General features: G+C 42.9%; 1 protein-coding gene across 2 annotated transcripts in view; it reads right to left on the bottom strand.

Moving 5' to 3' along the window:
- TMEM266 (transmembrane protein 266) overlaps positions 1-25643 on the bottom strand; it is a 125857-nt gene that overhangs the window by 72826 nt on the left and 27388 nt on the right. For both annotated transcript variants that reach the window (XM_047864655.1, XM_047864654.1), the window contains exon 2: positions 1001-1130. In XM_047864655.1, coding sequence (XP_047720611.1) covers positions 1001-1038 — 38 coding nt within the window. In that variant the 5' untranslated portion in view covers positions 1039-1130. The remainder of the gene's footprint in view (positions 1-1000; positions 1131-25643) is intronic.

The raw sequence follows: 25643 nt of genomic DNA, 5'->3' as shown, positions 1-25643 counted from the left end.
AGCTGATAGAAGTCAAGCCCCATATCTGAGAGTGATCCCAGATTGGTGGAACTATCTAGCTGGCTACCCCAAACATAAAGTGATAAATACTTATTGCTGTATTCTATTCAGGTACCATGGTTGGTTGGTACACAGCATTACTGTGGCAATAGATAATGGGTTCCTGCTCCAGATGACAGCAGCCAGTCCCATAAACAGGCAGGCTGGGGCAGTGTGGTGTAACAGAAAGATTGCTGTTCTCATCTTGGTATTTTTGCCAACGTGTTGCAGGACACAAATGAGTGACCACTTTGCTGGTATTTGGTAAGACTAGGTGGTGGTCAATGTGGCGTCTTAGATTTTGGGAACTGAAAGCACTTCTCCCTTACAAGTTCTGCCCTTGGTTTCATAAAGCCTGCTTTTAGAAACCCTCTCACGATTTCTAAATTTCCTTGCCAATTCTCATTTTGTTAATTCACCTTAAGTACTTCCTAATCTTATCTTGAGGTTTGCTTTTGAAGTTTTCCTCATTTTCTGAGGCCTCCTACTAGAGGAAGTGTGTTTAGTGGTTGTCTGAATCAGAAGATCCTGTCTTATGGAAAATTCATAGCAACAGTTTTGGACTGCAGAATTCCTCTGTTTTTTTTTTTGTTTTTTGTTTTTTTTTTTTTTAAGAGAAAGAGGGGCAGGAGTAGAGGGAGAAAGAGAGAATCTTAAGCAGGCTTCACGCTCAGTGTAGAGCCCGATGCAGGGATCGATCTTATGACCACAAGCCCAAACCAAGAGTCATACTCTTAACCGACCAAGCCACCCAGGTGCCCCATCCTTTGCTTTTTCAAACCAAAAACTGAGATGACATTAGTGGGGCAACTCAGAGAAAAAGCTTAAATGTGAGGTTCAAGGACAAAGTCACCTGGAACGGCTCCATCTACACAGGGCTGAGGAAGAAACTGTTGGTTGCACCCATGATTCTGAATTACCAACTCAGCATCCACAGAGAGGAGATCCTGGTGTTACTTACTGTGGATTGGTCATGTTGAAAGATGCAACCAGAGCCATGGGTTTTCTTGGTGTCTACTGTGGCTCAGCTGTCTTGAAGCTTGCTGTCAGCATTTCTAAGCGTGAGTTCTTACAAGACATAAAAATGGTACCTTGAAAACAAATAATTGAACGGTAGGAATTTATCACACTCAGATGTCAAACCAAAGTCCTCCTAAGCTCATCTAAAAATGGAAGTCCTTAGAACTTTGTTTCATACAGCACTTTTCTTCAAAGTTATGTTTGAACACAGTACATGTTGAAAAGATTCATACAATTACCCTATTGTAGAATAGGCAGAATTTTTTTTCAGAGATGAACAAATAAGTCAAGAATGACAAAATGACTTTTCTGTGTCACACACAGATGATGGAAGAGCTAGATTGGACCCAGTTTTTCTGACTTTTCATCTATAGCTCTTTCCACCAAATAGCCATGCCTAAGCAAACAATGGTAATGTTCTACTCCAGCTTTGGGAATCTCAAAAATCTGAAGTGTCTTCCCACAAGGAGAGAGGCAGCATACCCTAGAGCCAGACTGCCTGGGGTCAGAACCCAGCTCCCACTTATAAGCCTTGTCACCCTGGGTAAATTCCTTAACCCCTTTGTTCCCAGTTTCTCCACCTATAAAATAACAATGAAAACAGGACTAACTAAATGAGTTAATGCTTGTGAAACACTTAGAATAGTGCCTGGCATGCAGTGTTGGCTTGTATTATCACAAGTATTATTTTATAAATTTAGATTACACAGTCTGTTGAATCTGAGCACATTCCAAAACATTTGGATGGCTGAGTGTAAGATTTCCTCTTAAAATTTGGATTAGGTAAACAGAATATACTTTTCTATAAACCACTGCTATGGCACCACCTGGAAGTCTTCTAAGAGACAGTAACGATCTGGCAAAAAGTATACAAAGAGACAGATCCAGGTTCTGGGTGATTGTGTACAAGTTACAACAGAGGGTATTCCAATCCTTGTGGAGACTGTCTTCTATTGCAAAATGCTTTTCCTGCAAGGCAGCAACATGAGAGCAACCCCCTCTCTGAATCCCAAAGCTCAGCAATTAGAGGCACTTGAACGGGAGAGACAAAGTCTCCTTACATCATGTAAAAGGAAAAGACGCTCCCAGGGTGAAAAGTATCAGGAGATGGTTGGTAAATCTGCAAAGTGGGGAAGCTCCTTCAAGTTCAGTGTAATTAAGAAGTGACAGTTGAAGTTAAAAGTACTTGAGGAAATTTTGGGAAAGTCTTACAGTAATTACTCTAAAAGAGAGATGGGGAACTCTAAGAGAGTAGTTACTCTAAGAGAGATGGGGAAGAGAGATGGGGAACTTTCTAAAATTAGAAGGGCTTCAATATATGAAGCCACCGTTTCCATATCAGATGGATGTGGGGCAAAAAAAGAAAGGGACAACCACATGTAGTAAGACGGTTCTGAACATTAGAATCAAAACTCTTCTTTACAGTATTGGGAATTGTGAATTAATTGTATACTAAGCTTTATACACATACATATACATATTATTCCATAATAGAGACATAGTCGGTCTCAATCTTTTTTGTTCTCTTTATAAAGCCTGAAGCTAAGAAACACCCTGGTAGGAAGACTGGTCATGTGGAGTGCTTCAACTCAACTGACAATGAAGCCAGGATCAAGGTACCCACACATGGGAGACCAGCTGCCCCCGTCCAGAATGGGGTTTTCACAAGTTGTATCTCCAAGTGAACACTTTACATGTTTCATAAGGTATTAACCCTATGAAGGACATAACAGGAAGATCTTTGCTCTTATGCACCTTCCAGTCTGGTTGGGCTGACAAGTTTGAAACACACAAAACTTGAAATTTTGTGTGTGCCCTTGGTAGTGAATGAGTAAAAATGGGTAGATCTATATTTATAAATAAAAAAACACCAACTACTGCAGTAATACAGTATGGCCAATGATGAGGGAAACAAAGGCAGAAGGAAATGGCAGGTAAAATGAAATTTCCTTATAACTTGCAGCCCATTGGCAATACTTGAGGCAGGCAGAGTAAAAAGTTTCCCCAGGAACTTCACTGTCTTAATGCTAATGCTTTGCTAGAGGGAAAAACAACCTTAGCATGACAATAGCTAGGCCTCAGGGATCCCGTGAGTCTTCCTTAGCATATTATGAAAATCTCCTGGACTTTCCCCAACTCCTAGTTATGTAAGCAGTCTCTCCTCAAGGTCCTGGGCAGTTCTTCCTGCCCAGGGGTCCTGTCCACATGCTTCAATAAAATCACCTTTTTGCACCAAAGATGTCTTCAAGAATTCTTTCTTGGCTGTCGGGTCCGTACCCCACGAACCTGACTATCACCCCTAAAACCTCATCAGCCAATAGAAAAGAAAATTATTTTTAAAAATTCTTTGACTTTTTAGGAAGGAAAATTCCAAATATACATTATTACAGGGAATTACAAAAAGGACTTCCAGTTACCTATCACCTAACTTCAACAGTCATCAACTCATGGATAGTCTTGTTTTCTCTATATTCCTGCCCATTCCTCACCCCTCATGATGTCATTTCATTCATCTATAAGCGTTTCAGTATGTAGCTTAAAGGATAAGGAATCCATTTAAAAGATATACCATAAAATCGTCAATGCTCCTAAGCCAGCAATATTTTCTTAATATTGTTAAATATCCAGGCATTGTTCACATTTCCCCATTTGTCCTGTAACTTTTTTAAGGTTTATTAAGTCAGAAGCCAAATGAGGACCACATGTTATGACTGGTTAATATATCTCTTAAGTCTCATTGAATCTGTAGGTTTCCCCCTCTATCTCATTTTTTTCCATGCAATTTATTGGAAAAACTGGGTCATCTGTTCCAAAAGTTTCCCAGTCTGGATTATGGTAACTGCAATTCTTTCATGTCATGTTCCTGTACTTTACCTTTCCTGCAGTTTTTAGTTAATCTATAGACTTCAATCAGATTCAGGTTCAATTTTTTTTTTTTTTTTTTTTGCAAGACTGCATAGGCATGAAAGTGTCATGACTTTCATCAGGAGATACATGTCGTCTTCTTTTTTTTTTTTTTTTAAGATTTTATTTTTAAAATACACCTAATGTGGGGCTCGAACTCACAACCCTGAGATCAAGACTCACATGATCCACCAACTGAGCTAGACAGATGCCCTAGGAGATACTATACATAATATCTTCTTGTTCCTCTTTTTTGTGATATTAACAGACATTGATGATCACTTCCCAGATCCATAAATTCATTAGGATTTGCAAAAGGGGCATATTATGATTTGTATCATTCCTTCTTCATTTATCAGCTTCTATGAAAACAAATTTCTCCTCACCAACTATTTGATTCCCCTAACATACATTTCACATAGAAAAGAAAGGATAAATGCTTAACTTCTTCTGTTTATTGATTTTCAAAATAATTAATTGGTATCGTTTATCCTCCAAACTTATCAATGAGATATTTTTTTGTTTTCCACAGCATCATGGATTTAACCATTCACTCAGCAGGGGTGGAGTGAAAGAGCAGACTCCCTGGTAAGCAGGACGGTAGTTTCCTGAGGAGATGTGGGAGTGGGTGAGAAATGACTGGCATCTCCAGTACAAGATAAAGATGAGGCAGGAGAGAGGGTAAATCATATTTGGATGGACAGTGAGTAGGTATGGGACCCAAGGAATTTAACAAAAATCCCCTACCCCTGGACAAGCAGAGCAATACTAACTCGATTTTGTGCTACACCCATTATCTCATGTATAACCCCCACATGACCTACTTATTGCTTAAGACACTCCCCCACCCTAGTCAAGCCGCTGAGCACACCTTTACTGGAAACTGGCTAATATAGGAATGCGGAACCCCTAACCGCCAAAGAATGTAAACCCCGCCTTTTGCCCGCCAAACTTGCGCGCCAGTTCTGACCAGAGTGATAGGCTAGTTCAAACAGTTACTATAGGGTAAATTGTAATTCAATTGGCCACCTGCGTGTGGACTGACATGACTATGCAACTTTCTGTGTGTGTTACAATCTCATTGGCCACTGGCCCCTATAAAACTGCTACGCCTCTTAACCTAGGGGTCCAAGTCCCTGCTCCACTGTGTCGGGTATACTTGGGCCCAAGCTCGAACTTGCAATAAACCCTCGTGCGTTTGCATCGGTATTGGCTGCGTTTGCATCGGTATTGGAAAAACTGTCTTGGTGGTCTCTTGGATTTGAAATCGGGGGCATTACAGTAGGCTGCTTCAGTCAGTGGTTTTGATCCTTAACAAGCAGCACATTTTAGAAAGCAAGTTCCTTGAAGGTGATGTTATTTAAAAATAATATTCTCCAAATAAAATAACCCCCAAAGCACAAGCCTAGCATGAAGCAGGTGTAGTCTAGCACTCTATAAATGAACATCTGAAGTGCAAACCTGCTGTCTCATAAACCTAGTAAAAGCAGAAGAGAAAACCTGTTTTGGATTTACAGGGTCTGGCTATGGTGGGTGGTGAGGCTGCTTTTTTACTTTAGCAAAATCCCAGTTTCTTCCACTTGTTGCTCATTCGTCTTTGTAATTACCAATATCATTTGCTTGTTCCAGCCAGATCTGCAAAATTCAAGCTGGCATCCTAGGAATTTTAAACCTGAAAAAGGCTTCTAAAATCAAGTTGTCAGTTCCCTCACTTAACAGGTGAAAAAGTCCATAATACAGCTCACTTGTCCCCAGAGGCACCCAGGTCAATTTCTCATCCCTTACTTGTGTAACAGCCCAATGGCATATGTGACCTGCTTTAATATGCATCCCATTCAGGTTTCCAAGCCTGGTTTACTCAGAATCACCTGGGGGCCTTTGGAGATGTATAGATTCTTAGGCTACCCTGCAGAAATGCTGAATCATAATTCTGCAGGTAGAGTTTGAGAATCTTTTCTTAAGTTCCTCAGGTGTTTCTGACATGCAACCACTCCATTTGACTCTGTATCAACGTTCTCAAACTTTCCATTTCACCAGAATCACCTGGAAAAGATTATTGCCCCCACCCACAAGCTTTCTAATTTAGTATGTCTGGGGTGGGAGCCTGAGAATTCATATTTTCAACAAATTCCCAGGGGATACTGGTTTGCTGATGCACAGACCACGTTCTGATCTTCTGAATCATAAACTGTACTTGAGGTAAAGATGGCATTTTTATCCCTATTTAGCAGATGGAATTTACTGGCTGCAAAGCTACTGTGGTGGAACTGTCAGTAGAACCTACCTGGTCCAGGCTGAAAGAGACTGAGTATATCAGTTGGGAATACTTTCATTTGCAAGTAACAAATATCTGACTAACAGTGACTTAGGCAGTGAAGACTTAAAATTTTTTTTTGAGAGAGAGGGAGACAGAGGGGCCAGGGGGGAGGGGGGGGAGAGGGGGAGAGAGAGATGGGAGGGAAGAGGGGAGGAGGGGGAGGGAGAGGAGAGGAGGAGAGGGAGGGAGAGGGAGAGGGGGAGAGGGAGGGAGAGGGGGAGAGGGGGAGAGAGGGAGAGAGAGAGGGAGAGGGAGGGGGAGGGGGGAGAGAGAGAGGGAGGGAGGGAGGGAGAGGGAGAGAGAGAGGGAGAGGGAGAGAGAGGGAGGGAGGGGGAGAGGGAGAGGGAGAGAGAGGGAGGGAGAGGGAGAGGGAGAGGGAGAGGGAGAGGGAGGGAGGGAGGGAGAGGGACAGGAGGGAGGGAGAGGGAGGGGGAGGGGTGGAGGGGGAGGGAGGGAGGGAGAGAGAGAGAGAGAGAGAGAGAGAGAGAGAGAGAGAGAGAGAGAGAGAGAGAGAGAGAGAGAGAGAGAGAATATCTTAAGTAGGCTCCATGCTTATTAGGACAGAGCCTGGCATGGGGCTCAATTTGATGATCCTGGGATCACAACCTGATCTAAAATCAAGAATCAGACGTTCAACTGACTGAGCCACCCAGGTGTCCCAAGACTTTTAATTATCTTAAGTAGCAAGAAGTCTGGAGGCCGTGGCTCTCTGATATCACCAAGGACTCAAACTCTTTTCATCTTTCCCCAATCCTCTGTGTGATGCATTGCTCCTACTTTATGCCCTGTGGTTGTAGAATGGCTACTGTAGCTCCAGCTTGCACACCAGCTTCACACAAGAAGAAAGAACCAAAGGCTTTCTCCTATTTTATTCTGCAGGAATGATCTTTCCAAGCCCTGTAGCCAACATCTCCTGATGTCTCTTTGGGCAGAGGTGGGTCACATGGTCGCATGGCTGCAAAGGAGTCTGGGACAATGGGCAGCTGGCCAAAGGAGTAAGGGGTGATATGAGAGCCTAGTTCAGTCATAATTCATCCCTTGGGGCTGGGTATATCGTTTCCATAAACAAATCTCCATTTCTCAGCAAGTAAGCAGTGGGAAGGAGCAGTTGCATGCATAACTAATTGTCTGCCAGGCCAGGTTTGGACACTTCTGATATGGTTCTGAGGCTCAGCTGGATAAGTTTCCTGGGTCTCCAAACAGACTGACCAAATATTGGTAAATGGCTGGCAGGAAGTATGAAGGATGTGCTCTCATAAAATCTCAGGGTTCTTTTATTTAGAAAGCATTGCATGTGTGTAAGGTTCAGTTTTGACATCACCAAGCTTGCTGTAGAATCTGTCCCTAGGGAGAAGCCACTGAGTGCTGGCACCTTTCATGGACATGATGTTCCACACCCCCAGGAGGAGAATGTTGTGTTTCTTGTGCTGAATGAGAAAGGTTTCTGTATAACAACACAAGGTCATCCTTGTTGTTGCCTTGACCTATTAGTACCTTGCTCCATTAACAAGGAACTAAAATGAAGACAATCAATCATGTATCCAAGCATTCTCCCACTCTAATCTCCAGTCTTTTGTAAAATTCTTAGCTACCAAATGAGTGGGCAGGGAGCCCACAGTGGCTGTCGTTTCTAGGTGGAGCACAGTGTCTTATGGACACCTCTAACTTTCTATTGTTTGCTCTTCTTCACTTAGACAGTGATGCAGCCTATCAATTATTATGAGTCTCATCAAGTATGGGAAACATAAAACAAGATCATGCAAAACTAGACCAAATCATCCCAAATTACTTGAGTGTTCTGAGAATCAAGAAGACTGTTATCATAATCTTTCCATTTTTCTCAATATTTTTTCCTAACAAACACTCCCCTAAATTGAACATACCGTATCCCTGCTGGGACAAAAGATCCACTGCCTTCTCATCCTCAGCTAGCCTGGACAGAAAAGGATGCCACCTAGCAGGCACTCCTCAACCCCAGCCTGATGTCATTTTCCCTCTGGAGTTCTGCAGAACTTCTGGAAAACTCCATCGTCTATGATTTGGGGAAGTACCAACAATGAGGTGGAGCTGTAATGGCTGCCCTGTTATCCCTTCCCCACCTTCCTGGGTCAAGCAAATCTTTATTTATTTATTTATTTATTTATTTATTTATTCATTCATTCATTCATTCATTCATTCACATTTATTCATTTTTGAGAGACAGAGAGAGACAGAACATGAGCAGGGAAGGGGCAGGGAGAGAGGGAGATACAGAATCCGAAGCAGGCTCCAGGCTCTGAGCTGTCAGCACAGAGCCCAACACGGGGCTCGAACCCATGAACCATGAGATCATGACCTGAGCCAAAGTGGGACACCTAACTGACTGAGCCACCCAGGTGCCCCCGGGTCAAGCAAATCTTAAGTGTATATGCCCCACTTTGCAAATCTCCAAAGCAATATTTTGCTTTATATGATATTAATTAAAATAGATTAAGAAGCCAGATATAATTAATTTTGCCACTAAATTCTACATGACACCAGGCAAGTGACCATTCTTACGTAAACAGAGGGGAGAAAGTCCTCTTCCTTCAATACCTTTTCTACTGCAAATGGTGTGATGTAAACGTCATCCTCATTCTTTACCCTCCCTATATCAATATCTCCTTTGTTACAGACTGAATGTTTTTGTCCCACCTCAAGAGTCCTATGTTGAAATCAATCCTAATGATGGTATTAAGATATAGGTCTTTGGGGGTGCCTGGGTGGCTCAGTTGGTTGAGCATCCAACTTTGGTTCAGGTCATGATCTCATGGCTCGTGGGTTCAAGCCCCATGTCGGGCTGTGTGCTGACAGCTCAGAGCCTGGAGCTTGCTTTGGATTCTGTGTCTCCCTCTCTCTGCCCCTCCCATGCTCATGCTCTGTCTCCCTCTTCCTCTCTCTCTCAAAAATAAATATTAAAAAAAAAGATATAGATCTTTGGAAGGTAATTACGTCTTGGGGGTAGTGCCCTCACAAATGGGATTAGTACAATTATAGGAAAAGACACTTGGCCATGTGAGGATACGAGAATACAGCTGTCTGCAAACCAGGAAGAGAGCTCTCACAAAATACCAGATCTGCCATCACCTTAATTTTGGACTTCCCAGCCTCCAGAACTGTGAGAAATAAACATTTGTTGAAGTCATCCAGTCTGTGGTATTCTATTACAGCAGCCTGAACGGACCAAGATAGTTCCATAAATTTTCATTGCCCTTTTATCCTGTCTCTGGGTTTGGCCATGTGACTTGCTTTGTCCAAGTATATTGGAAGCTGTGATGGTTAATTTTATGTGTCCCCTTAATATTGATATTAATAATATCAATTCTATCATAAAAGGATAAACATGATTTCTAGGTATGTCTGTGGAGGTGTTTTTGGATGAGATTGACATTTGAATTGGTAGACTGAGTAAAGTAGGTTGCCCTCCTCAATATGGGTGGGCCTCATCCAATCTGTTGGAAGGCCTGAATGGAATACAAGGTTGAGTAAGAAAGAATTCTTTCTCTCTGCCTCACTGTCTTTGCGTTGGGACATCAGTCTTCTGCTCTGACTCAGACTCAAACTTATACTAGTGGCGCTCTTGGCTAGACTTCTCAGCTTCCATAACCATGTGAGTCAATTCCTTGTAATAACTCTCTTTATTGATACACACACACACACACACACACACACACACACACACACACACACACAGTATTGGTTCTGTTTCTCTGTAGTACCCTAATATATGGGCAAACATGAAAAGCACTCACATGATTGGGCTGGCCCTCTCACTTGTCCATCACCATGACAACATACACACCCAGGGCTGACCTGCTGGAGGATGCCTAACTGCCTCATTCAAGGCCAGCCACAGACAGTTGCCCCCCAGATATGTGAGTGAGCTCAGTTAAGACCAAAAGACTCACCTAGCTATCCCCAGCCTAGCTAGCCACCTAGCTATTTAATCCAGACCCATGAGTTAAATAAAGTTTTTAAAAAAATTCTTTATTTACTAGCATCTTTAGCATCAGCAGTTCTTTATTAGCATCTCCCATGTTCTAGGAACAATACTAAAATAAACACTGACATTATTATGATAAATGAGACATGGTCACGGCACTCAAACTTGTGGGCTAGTGATGGAGACAGATGCACAGATAGAAATTAAAATTCAAAAAGGTGAGAAATAATGAAACATTACAAGAGTGTTTTGAAAGCTGTAAATTTCTTTATAAATATTAAGTAACTTATGATTCCTCACACTGGCAGGCATAATTCCCTTCTTTCTTCCGCCATCTGTCAAGGGAAGGCTTGGTTTTTTTAAGCCCACCAAGTTCGGGTATAGTTTATTATGTGATATTACTGTGGCAATAGATCACTGGTACATATAGACAAATGTCCACTGCAACACATAAAATACAAAGATGTATATTTTTATTTTATTTTTAAAATCTTTATTTTTGAGAGAGAGAGAGAGAGAGAGAGAGAATGAGCAGGGGAGGGGCAGAGAGAGAGGGGGACAGAGGATCTGAAGTGGGCTCTGTGCTCACAGCAGCAAGCCCAATGTGGGGCTCGAACTCGTGAACTGTGAGATTATGACCTGAGCCGAAGTTGGATGCTCAACCGACTGGGCCACCCAGGCGCCCCAGTGTATGTTTTTAAAACACAAAACTTCCCTCCATCCTCCTTATTAACCTTTCGTATCTCAGTTGAGGTCCCTATGTTAGCACCCAGGTATAGAAATCCTTGCTCAGAATAATGTAAGCATGTATTCACATATACAGGCTAATTTTTGTGGGTTTGTGCTTAACAAAAAAACCCACCAACTTTGCAATTTGCTTTTAGCACATATCAACATATAAGGACATCCTTTCTGGTCAATAAAGATTTACATTTTTTCTAACTTCTTAATTCACATATATACACACATGCACATATATAACTTTACATAAATTGCTTGTCATAAAATTCAAGTTTTTAGTGATGCTTGCATCCCCTATATTACCTGCCTTACTATTGTCCTCCTCCAACAGACCTATGTGCACACACACATAACCATGTTAAACCTATGTGTATCTTTCCTTACTATTCTGTGTGCTTATATAATTACACAAATGGTTGTTTTATTTAAAAATATATATTATTCAGGGGCACATAGGTGGCTCCATCCATTAAGTCTGACTTCAGCTCAGATCATGATCTCACGATTCTAGGAGTTCGAGTCCCACATTGAGCTCTGCACTGACAGCATGAAGCCTGCTTTGGGTTCTCGGTTTTCCTCTTTACCCACCCCTGCATGTGCACATGTGTGCATGTTCTCTCTCTCTCTCTCTCTCTCTCTCTCTCTCTCTCAAAAATAAACATTAGAAGATGTATATATATATTATTCATACTTACCTACTTCCCCCCCCTCCACTCAATATCTGGTAGAAACCCCCTCTCCCAAGTCAAGCAGAAAACTCTCATTGTTTAATTAATGGTTGTATAGTATTTCAAGGTATAGATGTGCCACAATTTAGTTAACAATTTACCCACTGATGGGCAGTTTTTGTTTTTTTGGCCACTGTAGAAAATGCTACAATAAACATCCTTGTATACATTTCAATTTGTATTTATTTTTAATTTATTTTTAATGTTTATTTATTATTAAGAGACTGAGAGAGACAGAGCATGAGCATGGGAGAGGCAGAAAGAGGGGGAGACACAGAGTCTGAGCAGGCTCCAGGCTCTGAGCTATCAGCACAGAGCCAGACACAGGGCTCGAACTCACAAACCATGAGATCATGGCCCGAGCCGAAGTCTGACACTTAACCAACTGAGCCACCCAGGTGCCCCTATTTGTATTTATTTTTAATTGGATGGGATAGATTCTCAGGAGTGGCATTAATAGGATGAAGAGTATGTATTTAAAATTTTCATACTTAAAACAAGATTGCTTTCCAAAGGACTGTAATACTTCATACTACACAGCAATTCTTTGAGGGAAGAGTCTAAATCATTCACAAGCTGTTGAGGGTGGCTGTGAACCAGATAAGTCCACATACTTGCTTAATTATACCCTCTTCTCCATGTATCACTAGAGTAAAAACAGAAAACAAGGGTGAAAGTAAAACTAGTAATATATATCTTTATACCACAACATACTCAGGTGACTTAGGGACCATCCTGTCACAGTATTCCTAGGAGTTGTTTTAGCAACACTCAATCCCCTGGGAATCCTACTTTCTTCCTTGTGCCACAAACCCTAACCATCCAAAGCAAACCAATCAAATAACCAGCTTCTGGGTTCCCTCTAGTGCTCTAGTGCCCATCCCCTGCTTACTGCCAGGGCTTATAAGCTGGCAAAGAGAAGGAGTAAAATTATGGTGAGCTTAAACTACATATAGCTCCTAACCAACTACATATATTCTCAAAGGAGAAGAAATTCAGGAAGAGTCACTCTCTTTTTTAATAACTTGAGTAGATCAATATATAGGATAGTGCCCAAAACATTACCAGAAACTGTCAGAAGGTGACACCAGAATTTCCTGAAGTTGTCCCCTTCAGTGTTGTGCTCTCCTGTCCTCACTTGCAGAGAAGTCAGGTCTCCTTTCACAGATCATAGGTCTTTGCATGATCACAATGGTCAAAATGTTGGCCAATGGCTCATCTGAACACCAGCGGCACAGTGTCCATTGGCACTAAGCTGGGGTTCTATTTTAGGTCAGGATTTGGGGAGAGGTACCATCACCAATACCTCTCTTTGGAGAACCCAAGTCTTTTTGGAAGGCTCCCAATTTGGAGCTATCCCTTTATATGATGTAGTAGTGTCATATAGATACAATGGTGCATACATCTCCTGGGATGCTGAAAAGATAGCACTTCCTTCTAAACAGAACTGTATATTTTAAAAGGGTAGAGACTGGAGCAAATGCAAGTCAAGGTGTCTACTACATGACTTTATATTGGTCAGGACGCCTCAGAGAATAGGCATTTACAGAGATCCCAGGAAGGGCAAAGCTTGGTGCTGGGTACTGGGATGCAACATGGTCTAAGGCCATCCCTGCTCTCAAGCTTTCAATCTCACCAGATGAAAGTTTCCAAAGCAGCAATATGTGGATAATGATTGAAGAGGACAGGTACAGAGTGAAGGTGTGGCAAGAATAAGGAAAAGGAAGGCAGCATGGGCTGCACAATTGAAAAGGCACTGGTTCTTCACATGGATGTGGTGACCTGGCCTTGCCCTGGACCATTTATCCAGTCAGTGGCAGAAGAAAAAAGAGAACACCAGCTTTCTGGCCTCAAGGCCAAGGGTGTCCACTAGAGGCTCTAGCTGCATCAGACCTGAGACCCACCTACAGAGCTTGTCTAAAATGCAGATTCCTGGGCCACTCTAGTTATCCTGATCCAGGTAGCCAGGAACTGGAGTTTCCTGGGAGTCCTGCCTCACTAACTGCTCCCCCCCACCATTGGCTTTACTTTTATGTCCCTACTTCAAGAACCACAATCAGAGTTAATTACACAAACACCTCCAGGCTTCAGTTCATTCCAGTGCACTCTGCTGTCAACCCTCTATAAACCTACTACCATTCCCAGCTTGTGTGCACTTAGTAAATCCTCCATCATCTCTAGAAGCTCCTGGCCCTGAGCTCATTTTGCTGGCTTCAGTAGTCTTTTCTTATCTGCCTTCAACTCAGAACAAACTACAGATATTCTCACCAAGTTTACATTCAGGCTCAGAAAACACAATAAAACAACTCCAAGACCCCAACTGGTCAAAACACCCACCTGGGCTCTTCACGCAGTTCAGACTGCGTGGGACAGAGGTTTGGAAACTAGGGAAAATCCCTTAGTCAGAGCCCAGTTTTGCCACTGGGATGACATGTGACTGACTGATCCACCTCAGGCACTGTCACAGTATGTCGTTTGGTCCTGGTATGTGACAAAGTAGGACTGCACGTGAGAAAATTTTTTACTGTTACTACCACATATCATTGTCTCTAAGAAGCCATCAATGTAAGGTACAGAGTCAATTTAATAACAGCCTGTCAATGAAAAAAAACTTACATACTGTCACATTAAATCTGTGCATCAACTGTAAGACCCTGGTGGTTTCAATATAGGGGAAATATTAATTCAGTGATAGCACTGAAGGTTGTGAATATGGTGCTACTGTTAATATTGAACATTTAAAACATAAGACGATAAAAAATAAATATAAACTGAGTATCAGGATATCTGAGGAAGAAGGAAGTCTAGAGCCACCTTACAAACCCAGCCTTCTGGTAATTGGCTAAAACGGCCAAAAAGCAAAGGGAAGGGAGAGAGGGAACTCATATGTAAAGGTACAGAAGGGGACAACGAGACCCTAACAGCCAAAAGAGAATCAATTTGAGGAGCCATCTCACTGAGACTCCTAATCTGGAAGGGTAGGGGAGGTCTCTTGGGAGAGCCAAGGGCTAGATGTGGCTGCCACACCGGAGGCAACTTTAATATCCACTATCAGCACTGCCCCCAGGCTGCAGAAGTGGGCTGCAAAAGAAACACTTAACATGGCCTTAGCTGCTCTGTAATCTGTTCCTCTGACCCAGTTTCTAAGTGGTGTAGACTTGCTCAGGTGTACCTACAGGGGTAGGTCCAATCACGGAAGAGCTTAGGGCCAATGCTACCCTTGAGGGCCTTTCTCCAAAGTGGCTGTTCAAGTGGGAAGTAGGGAACTGTCAGGAACCAAAGAGTGACTTCTGTCCAACTTCCAACGGAACAGGATGTCCTTCCAGCTCAGAGGACAGAGATACAGGGAAGAGCCCCGTCACAGCCTCACTCTGAGGGGTGCAGACAAGGGAGACTGGCTCCTGGGACTGTGATTTCCACAAACCAAATAAAAGTCACAGACACTAAGATGGTCCACCTTATCAGTAAACAAAGACACATAAATTAAAGCCACCTTTCTCCTAATGGGCTGGGAAAGATTTATAAAAACTAGTGCTGATGATGGTATGGGAATAATAGCCATTCACACACATTGTTGATAGAACTGTAATTTGTTGAAAATTTGCTCAGGGTAATTTGACAATATTTATCAAAATTATTTTAATGTGGGGGTGCCTGGGTGGCTCAGTCGGTTAAGCATCTGGCTCAGGTCATGATCTCACTGTTCAGGCTCACTGCTGTCAGCAGGGAGCCTGCTTTGGATCTTCTGTCTCCCTCTCTCTCTGCCCCTCCACAGCCTGCGCGCGTGCACTCTCTCTCTCAAAAATAAACATTAAAAAAAAATAATTTTAACATGCACACTTTTTGACCCAGCAATTCCACTTTTAGGGGATACATTTTAAGGAATTAAGCTATTAAATACACACACACACACACACACACACACGTGTGTGAACCATTGTTATAACAGCACCATGCCTAACACATAGCAGGTGCTCCAAAAATATTTGTTGATACAGGAATAAATAAAGTAATAAATTGAAAGCAATATAAATGTCTATCAATAGGAGACTGGTTAAATAAATAAGGAACATGTATGTTATGGGATTGTTACCCAGTTATTGAAAAGGATGAATATCGCCTAAGAGCTGAGGGTTGGGAGACACTGCCAAGAGATATGAGGGAAGTCTCTGGAATAATGGAAACATTTTAAATCTTGATTTTGATGAGATGATGGTTGCAGTGTGCATTTAAAATGAGTGCTTTTTATTGTTTGTTAATTATACATTCAGCAATATGGCTAATTTAAAAAAATGGATGAAAGTATACTATTCTCATTAACATGGAAACTTGTCTGCAATGTAACATTAAAAAGTAGGTTACAAAATAACATATATAATGATCCCACTTATGAAAAATACATATTGGGGCACCTGGGTGGCTCAGTTGGTTGAGCTGCCAACTTTGGCTCCGGTCATGATCTCGTGGTTCACGGGCTCGAGCCCTGCATTGGGTTCTGTGCTGACAGCTCAGAGCCTGGAGCCTGCTTAGATTCTGTCACCCTTTCTCTCTGCCCCTCCCCTGCCTGCACTCTGTCTCTCTCTCTAAAATAAACATTAAATTTTTTTTTAAAAAAGTAGGCTACAAAATAACACATATGATGATCTCACTTATGGAAAATACATAGAAAATGTGTATGTGACAGGGTGTGGAATGGGACTATCCTGTTGTCCTAGAGTTGCGTAGATGCCTTTTAAAAGAGATGCCAGACCATCTATTTGGAATATACTAACAGATGGTCAAGCTGGTCCAGTAACTGCTACTCCCAACAGCATGTAGGAGGGAAGGCTACAGAAACCCATGCCAGACTCCCAGGCTGGCTGGGGCAGTGGGAGATGGCCAGGTGAGGACAGAGGGCAGTGATGGGAGCAGCCTGTCCTTAACCACCAGCTAAGCAAGGATGTGACACCAGTCAAGGTTCTTAGTGAAAATTAAACTCAATAGTTTAAGCAGAGCATGGATTTTTAAAGGATACTGAATCCTGGGTGGGTCAGAGAGCCAAGCATAAAAAACTACATAGTCAGGAACACCAACCAGACCTAATGCTACTCCAGTAAAAGCATCACTGATGCTACTGCACCAAACATCCTCTCCTTTCCCTTCCAAGTCCTACACCCCACAACTCCATCTCATTGGCAGAGACAGGACAAACGGCTGCATCAGGGCTACAAGGGAGGCTACTACCTTGCATGGGGGTGGGGCGGTGGACTCAATTTGGGAATTTCCCCGAATCTGGAAAGGCCATTCAAAGGATGTAGGATGGTCCCAGATAAGGAACCACCCTCTATAGTTATAGATTTCCTATGGGCATGTTGACAGGACTCCACCTAAGAAGGCTGCCTCCTAGGCCAGAGGGACCCAGGGACATAGTGCCAAAGCAGGAACTAAGAGTAGCCTTAAAAAGTTAGTGTGTTCAGTGGAATGGTGCATGCAACACTCTCTTCCCTGGCAGAGTGAGCAGAGGGGCTGGGGTGTGTCAGGGCAGCAGAGGAGCTGGTCTGCAGGTCAGGCTGTGTTGACTGGATGAGAGACTGAAGTTTTGATTTGGATGGGATATTTTAACACCTGAAAAATGAGTCTGTCCTAAATCCTGAGAGTGACTAGAAAAGCTAAGGCACCTTCAAACATTCGTATCAGGTGATGGAAAAGGGGAGACAACAGAATATTGGATAAAGTCATAAGCTGAATGCTTCCCCATCAACTTCCATTCACCTAAAAGATCTGGATGACTATATTCCCAATTACTAACAGCAGTTATACATAGGGAGGCAGGGAAGTGGTATTCTTGAGGAGGGTTCTCAAATCTCAGTGATTTTTGTTTGCGAGCATCTTTTAAGAAAAAAAAAAGGATATTTCCATTAAAAAAATCTAGATATAATGAAATTTGAAAACACTGTACTAAGTGAAAGCCAGTCATCAAAGGCCACATATTGTATAATTCCATTTACATAAAATATCCAGAACAGATAAATCTCCAGAGGCAGAAAGCAGATCAGTTGTTGCCAGGAGTGGGAGGCCAGAAGAATGGGGAGTGACTGCTTGATGGGTACAGAGTTTCCTTTTGGGTTATGAAATGTTCTAGAATCCAACAGTAATGGTTGTACAACAATGTGAATGTACTAAATGTCAGTAATGGTAAATTTCATGTTCTACGTATTTTACCACAATTTTAAAAACTGGGACAATTAAAACAAAACCCAATGACAACAAAAATCTAGATATATTGATTGACAAGGAAATTATGTCCACCATAAATTAGAAAAAGTAGGTTTTAAGACAATGCCCAAGATAAGAAACCCAATGTATGAATATACAAAGCATCTGAGGGGCGCCTGGGTGGCTCAGTGGGTTGAGCATCCGACTTCAGCTCAGGTCATGATCTCACAGTCCGTGAGTTCGAGCCCCACGTCTGTCTCTGTGCTGACAGCTCAGAGCCTGGAGCCTGCTTCGGATTCTGTGTCTCCCTCTCTCTGTGCCCCGTCCCCGTTCATGCTCTCTCTCTCCCTCAAGAATAAATAAAACATTAAAAAAAATTTTTTTTTAAATAAAAAAAAAAAATAAAGCATCTGAAAGGACAGATCACATAATGTTAACAGTAGTTATTTCTGGGCGGTAAAAATACTATTAACTGCCTATATTTCCATATTGTCTAATTTTCCTTTACAATGAATGAAATCTGCTTAAAAAATGTACATAGTGTAAAAATTAGTTAAGTGCATAAGAGAGGTACAGAAAAGGGACCGTGGAAATTCAGAGGCAGAAGAGATGGCTTCCAACTGTATGTGTTCTTGTTACTTCCTTAAAGCAGTCTCCTGACAGGTGTCATTACCTCCAGGCTTCTCTTTTCATATACATCTTATATGCTTCTGCCAGATGACTCTTGTGAAGCACAGCTGTGATTTGCTCATTCCTCGACTCAAATATCCTCAGTGGTTCCCCACTGCTTACTGAACATATAGTCTCAATTCCTTGCCTGTGATTCAGATCCTTCCACTATCTTGTCTCAACCTTTTAAGCCCTTCCTTATCCTTCTCCATGCACTTCACTCCAGCCATCTTACCCAGACACTATATTACTAGTGTGCATGCACGTGCGCGCGCACACACACACACACACACACACACACACACAATTATCTACCTTTCTGCCATAGAATTTTCTCTGCTTGGAACATGGATTCCCCTATTCTATCGTGCCTGGCTCTCTCACCCAACCTTCTCTAAACCAGTGTCATTCCCTCCACTTGAGGACAGTGGAGAGGAGACATCTTTTTCTTCTCTCCCACCTACTTCAATTGTACCTCTCTCAGGGCATGAATTACTTTTTATTTCCTGTTATAGTGGTTTATGCTCATGTACTTTCTACTTTAGACTATCAGCTCCTTAAAGGTCAGGGTTCCTAATCAGCAAATTAAAAAAAAAAAATCTCTGGCACATTTCTATGTACCAGATTTAGTCGGTGGCTTTTCTAAAGACAGAAAAATAATGAAAGGCTCTTGGATGGCCCCATGAGTGTGCTTCCCACATTCAAAAGGTATTCCTCAATAATCCATCAAACTCAAGGACTGTTCTCCACGTGTCAACGCTGTGCTGAGGCAGCTTGCGAAGTGCCATCAGTAGTGAATGTGCAAGGTCATTTTTGTGCCTAAGGAGAAACTGAGCTGAGCTGTTATCCAGCAACTGATTTCCTTTCAGAATTCAGCAACACATGAAAAAAATTAATAGGCTTTATTTAGGGGGGACACAGTTTTAGGCTTATAGAAAAATTGAGCAGGAAGTACAGAGCACTCCCATGTACCCACCTCCCAATAGTTTCCACCATTTTTAACATGTTATGTTAGTGCGGTACATTGTTACAACTGATGAACCAATATATATATGTATATGTATGTATATACAGATATATATATATATATATATATATATATATATCTTTTGATTTTTTTTTTTTTGAGAGGTCACAAGTGAGAGAGAGACAGAAAATCCACAAAGGGCAGAGAGAGAGAGACACAAACAGACAGACAGACAGATGGGGCTCACCTGGGGCTTGTGTTCACCCAAAGTGGGGCTCAACACCAGTGTAGGACTCAAACTCACGAACTGTGAGATCATGATCTGAGCCGAAGTCAGATGCTTAATGACCGAGCCACCCAGGTCTCCTTGATAACCAATACTGATACTTAATAAACTCTTCAGTTTACATTGGGGGTCACTGTGTTTTATATCTTGTGAGTTTTGACAGATTTATGTCATGTGTCCACCATAACAGTATCATATGGAATAGTTTTACTGCCCCTAAATGCCCTCTCTCCATTCCTCCCTCCATCCCCCTGAATATCTGACAACACTCATCTTTTTAATGTGTCTAGTCGTGCCTTTTCTAGGATGTCATATAGGTGGAGTCAGACAGCTTGTCACCTTTTCAAATTGGCCTCTTTCACTTACTAATATGCATTTAAAGGTTCTCCAGGCCTTTTCCATGGCTAGATAGCTCATGTCTTTTAATTGCTGATTAAACTCCATTGTCCAGATGTACAACAGTTTGTTAATCCATTCATCTATTGAAGGACATCTTGGTTTCTTCCAGTTTTGGGTAATTATGTTCTTTCTTTTTAATATTTATTTGTTTTTGGGAGAATGTAAGTTGGGGAGGGACAGAGAGAAGGGGACAGAGGATCCACAGTGGGCTCTGTGCTGACAGGCTGACAGCAGTGAGCCCAATGTGGGGCTCAAACTCAAGAACCAAACTGTGAGATCATGACCTGAGCTGAAGTCAGACGCTCAACCAACTGAGCCACCCAGATGACCCTTTGGTAATTATGAATAAAACTGCTATAAAGATTCATGTGCTGGTTTTTGTGTGGACAACTCCTTTGGGTCAATACTGAGGAGTGCAACTGCTGAACTGAATGGTAAGAATATGTTTAGTGTGAACCTGCCACACTGTTCTCCAAAGTAGCTGTACCATACCACGCTGCAGTCCCACTAGAAATGAGTGAGAGATTTCCTGTTGTTCCACATCCTCGCCAGGGTTTGGTGCGTTCAGTGTTCTGGGATTTTTCCATTCTAATCGATATGTATCGATCACTGTGGTATCTCTTAATGACACAGGATGTGGAGCATCTTTTCATATGCTTGTATGACATCTGTAGATCTTCTTTGGTTAGGTAACTGTGCAGATATTTTGCCCACTTTTTAGTTGGGTTTTATTGGGTTGTTTTCTTATTATTGAGTTTTAAGAGTTCTTTGCATAATTTAAGCACATGTCCTTTGTCAGGTATGTTTTGCAAATATTTTTCTTCCAGAAGAAAATATATTTCTTCCAGATATTTTCTTTTGTGGCTTGTCTTTTCATTACATATTGTTTTTACCCTTGGGAAGATAAGCACCACAGCGGACAGACAGACTGGGCCATCTTTGACCTCCGGCATTTACTGAGCAACTCTGTTTGGCATCCAGGTCTGTGGACTTATGCTTGGCTCTGTATGTGTGCTCAATTCACTGGCTTCAAAAGAATAACTGATTTTTAAGTCAAATAGAAAAACTTGCCATTGCCACTTTTGAAGTGTGCCAGGAAGTGTGTAATCATTGCTAAGCATATGGAGTCTTTTAATATGTCTTGACCTTCCTTTGTATATTTGTTCAACAAATGGTAGAGCCCTTGAAGGAACTGGGTGCTGGTCCTGGCTCCTTGCTTGCAAAGCAGCCTCACCCCCTCTGCCACATGCTCTGGACACCACATGAGATGAGCCCGCAGCCTTCTCTCTCGATCCATGGACTGAGTTCAGAACGATTCAACATGACTCCCTGGATTCTCTGCCATCTCCCACACTACACCTTTACCACTTCTATCCTCACCTTGCCCTTGAGGTTTGGTACCTGCTGAGTTCTTCTAGTTCCAGCTTGGGGTCCGCTCCACTGTGCCTCTGATCCCAGAAGCACCTGGTGCAAAAACCCTCCCAGTTGGCCTAGCCTCAGGTAAATGTGCTTTCCACAGCTCATGTGGCCTCTCACATGGGACTCAAAGGGAGATACACAGAAGAGTAAGATATCACCTTGCTTCAAACAGTCTAGCTGGAACAGGATATTAACATAAAGTGGTCTGTGATAAGTGTCAAAGAATTCTGCAGATAGCAAATACAGTTGGTTAGTATAGTTAATATTGAGGAGACTTCTACTGTGATTTTAATTGTAATCCCTCCTCCTGAGTTTCCTCACCTATAACAAAGGCTGACAGAGGTGAATTAGATTCATTCTTTTTAGAGTGTGGTCCCTGGACTAGTGGCATCATTCGCATTCCCTGAGAGCTTGTTAGAAATGCAGATTCTCATCTTATCCCAGACCTAATGAATCAGAGAGCTGTATCATAAGATTCCGAGGAGATTTATAGGACATCACAGTTTGAAAAGTGTTGGGAGGCATGATCTTTAAATTCCCTTTCAGTCCTAAGCTTCTGCAATCTGTGCCATTGCTTTTGACCCTGTCAGAAGGAAGGCTGCTAGGAGTTCCTGGGAAGACGCTGATTGGCTGGGCTTGAGGAGAGCCTGAGGGTGCCTCAGCAACCAGGCTCTTGTACCAGGCGCCCAGGCACGGTAGGTAGGCACCAGCTGCTGGTTGGCACAACCCTCCTGGAGATTCGTGCTGCCTTCCTGCCAGGGAAACAGCTCAAGCTGTCACGATGGAGCATGACCCAAGGTGGAAGTTAGGGGTAGAACTCACATGAGGTGAGCTCTGTCTGTTTATGCAGCTTCCCTTAGAGACCTGGCCTCCCCATCACTGAGCAGGCTTGGCTGCTCAGCACACCTTTCAGTCTGCTGAGTAGGGAGAGTGAAGGGAGAGAAGGGAATTTGCAACATTTATGGCAAGTTCGGAGGCTGTAGATTTGGTAGTGGGGGAGAGACAGTGTCTACTAAACCTCTACCTGCAAATACAAAGAAAGTTTCAGATGTCAAATTCCCTTGGTTGCTTTGGGCTGATCACTTGCACCACAACAGAAGGACATGGAATAAGAGTTATGCAGTGGGAATCAGCAATGCACGTTCTAGCCCAGACTTCCCTCTTTTGAGGGATTTGGTCAAGTTTCCTTCCTTTTCTGGACCTCAGTGTTCACATCTGTAAAATGAGACCAGATTTGCTCATCCAAATATTTCAGCTCCTGGGATGAGCCTGACACTAGGCTAGATGCTGGGAACACAAGTGATATTTAAAGAGTTGACAGTTTGGAAAAAATTTTATTTTTAAAATTTATTACGAGAGAGAGAAAGAGAGAGTGCGTGTGAGTGGGGGAGGGACAGAGAGAGAGAGGGAGAGAGAGAGAATACCAAGCCAGCTCCTTGCTGTCAGCATGGAGTCTGATGTGAGGCTTGAATACACGAATCATGAGAACTTGGGCTGAAACCAAGAATTGGACACTTACGACTGAGTCACCCAGGTGGCCTATGGAAAAAAATTTATTTATTTATTTTTTATTTTTTAAAAAATGTTTTATTTATTTTTGAGAGAGAAAGAGGGAACATGCGCACACATGTGCAAGCTGGGGAGGGGCGGAGAGAGAGGGAGACAGAGGTCCGATGTAGGCTCAAACTCATGAACCAGGAGAACATGACCTGAGCCAAAGTCAGATGCTTTACTGACTGAGCCACCCAGGCGCCCCTCCTATGTGCCATCCTTCCATACCCTCAGTGTGACCATAGTATGACTGGTCACTGACAAATATGCCAGGACCTGTATGTTCAAGGGAACATTGTCTGTAATACATGTTCCTTGGCAGGCCTAAACACTTATTCTAGTACATCCATTCATCTCTCATCCTCTGAAACATTTTCTGAACCCCTACCTGGTACCCAGATCCCCCAATGGTATGGGCGCTATAGAGTTAACTGAGACACCATCCCCACCATCTCCTTGAGCAAGGGTTGGCAAACTAAGGCCTGCAGGCCAAATCCAGCTGACTGCCTGTTTTTGAAAATAGAATTTTATTGGAACACAGCCATGCCCATTCTTGTATGTATTGTCTGGCTGCTTTTGTGATACAATGGCCAACTGAATAGTGTGACAGATTGTATGGCCCATAACAGCTAAAATATTTACTACCTGGTCCTTTACAGAAATGTTTGTGACCCCTCCCTTACAGCAACAGACACATAAGCAAATAATGACAATGTGACATGATCAGAATTCTAAGACAGGGATGGGAAGGGAGGGAGGGAGGTGCCAGAGGTGATTCCCAAGCTATGCCTTGCAGGACCATTGGCTTGTTGGGAAGATAAGCTGGTAGGAAAGTGGAAAGGACCCTCCAATAAGAAAAAACTGCATATGTGAACACATAGAGGCAAAACAGGCTGGATCTGGCAAGAACACACATGTCAAGTAGACACTTGGGGCAGCCCAGCAATCTCTCTTCCATCCCCTAATCCCATCACCTTCCCTCTTTCCCAGATGGCTGCTTGATGCCTTCTCTCTCCTCACACCTCCAATGCCTCTGTTCACACTCAGCTGATGACCTCCTTCCTACAGCCCAGGAAAACTAAGACAATCGCTAGAGAAGTTCCACGTGCCGCCCTTCCCACAGTTTCCTCTTATCTGCACCTTGCCATGGCCTCTGCCTTCCCACTTCCCTTCAGAGGAACTGTCCAAATCCTAGCCAAGGACTACCCTTCCACTTGGGACTGGATCCCATCTGCTTTCCTTGCAAACAGAGATAACTCTCCACCGTCTATCTTCACTCCTGCATCACCAATTCCTCCCTCTCCCAAAGTGCGACATGCTACAGAGCTCCTCCCATCCTGAAAACCTCCCTTACCATAACCAGCCTGTCCAGCGGCACCCTTTTTTCCTGTTCCTTTCCAGCACATTCATTTCAAAAGGTGTGTACATGTGCTGCCTCCAATGCCTTTCTTCTCCTTCTCTCTTGAATCCACTACTTCACTCAAGCTTTTGCCTCCACTTCCTCAAAACTGCTCTCATTGAGTTCACCAATGCCCTACTTCTTTTTTTTTTCAAGTTTTATTTAGAGAGAGAGAAAAAGAGCACAAGCAGAGGAGGTGAAGAGAGAGTGGGAGACAGAGAATCCCAAGCAGGCTCCATTCTCACAGACCAACGTGGGGCTCGGACTCACGAACCACGTGATCACGACTTGAGGCAAAACTGAGTCAGACGCTTAACCTACTGAGCTACCTGGGCCCCCTGACCAATGCCCTACTTATAATCTACTGGTCAAATCTCAATCTTCAATCTCCCTGGCCTAATTGCAGCATCTGACCTGGTGAATCACTCACTCCTTCTTCTTCAATACACTTTCATTACTGGCATGTAGGAATCTACTCCCTTCTGGATTTGCATCTTCATCTCCCCATCTAATAAATGCTCACTTTTTTTTTGTATCCGTTCTGGGAATCTCACCAATCTCAAGACATATAAACACTGTCCAACAGAACTTCCTGCAACAATGGAAAGCTACTGTGCCCATGTTGTCCACTATGGTAGCCCCTTGCCACATCTGGCTGTTGAGCACTTGAAGTGTGGCTAGTGTGACTCCTGGCTGGTGGCTTCTATGTTGGACAGAGCAGGTCTATTTGCTGATGATTCACAAAATACATCTTTACCCTCAACTACTCCCCTTAATTCTAGACTTGTGGACCCAACCGCGTACCTGACATCTCCATCTAAATAAATGTCTCACCTGCCCCACTATAGCCTCTCCCATCTCTGCTAATGACAACTCCATCCTTCCATCAGTCCAAAAAGCCTGGGAGTCATCTTAGACTCCTCCCTTTCATGCCCCACACCCAGTGTCAGCAGAATCTGTCAGTGCTATTTCAAAATATATCCCCAATCTTCTCACCATGTCCCCCACCCTGTCCAAGCCCCTGTCATCTCTCAGCTGGTTTACTGCA

Source organism: Prionailurus viverrinus, chromosome B3, assembly GCF_022837055.1.
Source record: "Prionailurus viverrinus isolate Anna chromosome B3, UM_Priviv_1.0, whole genome shotgun sequence".
Lineage (NCBI taxonomy): Eukaryota > Metazoa > Chordata > Mammalia > Carnivora > Felidae > Prionailurus > Prionailurus viverrinus.
Note: the sequence above shows the minus strand (reverse complement) of the source record. Positions and strands in the feature narration are given on the sequence as shown.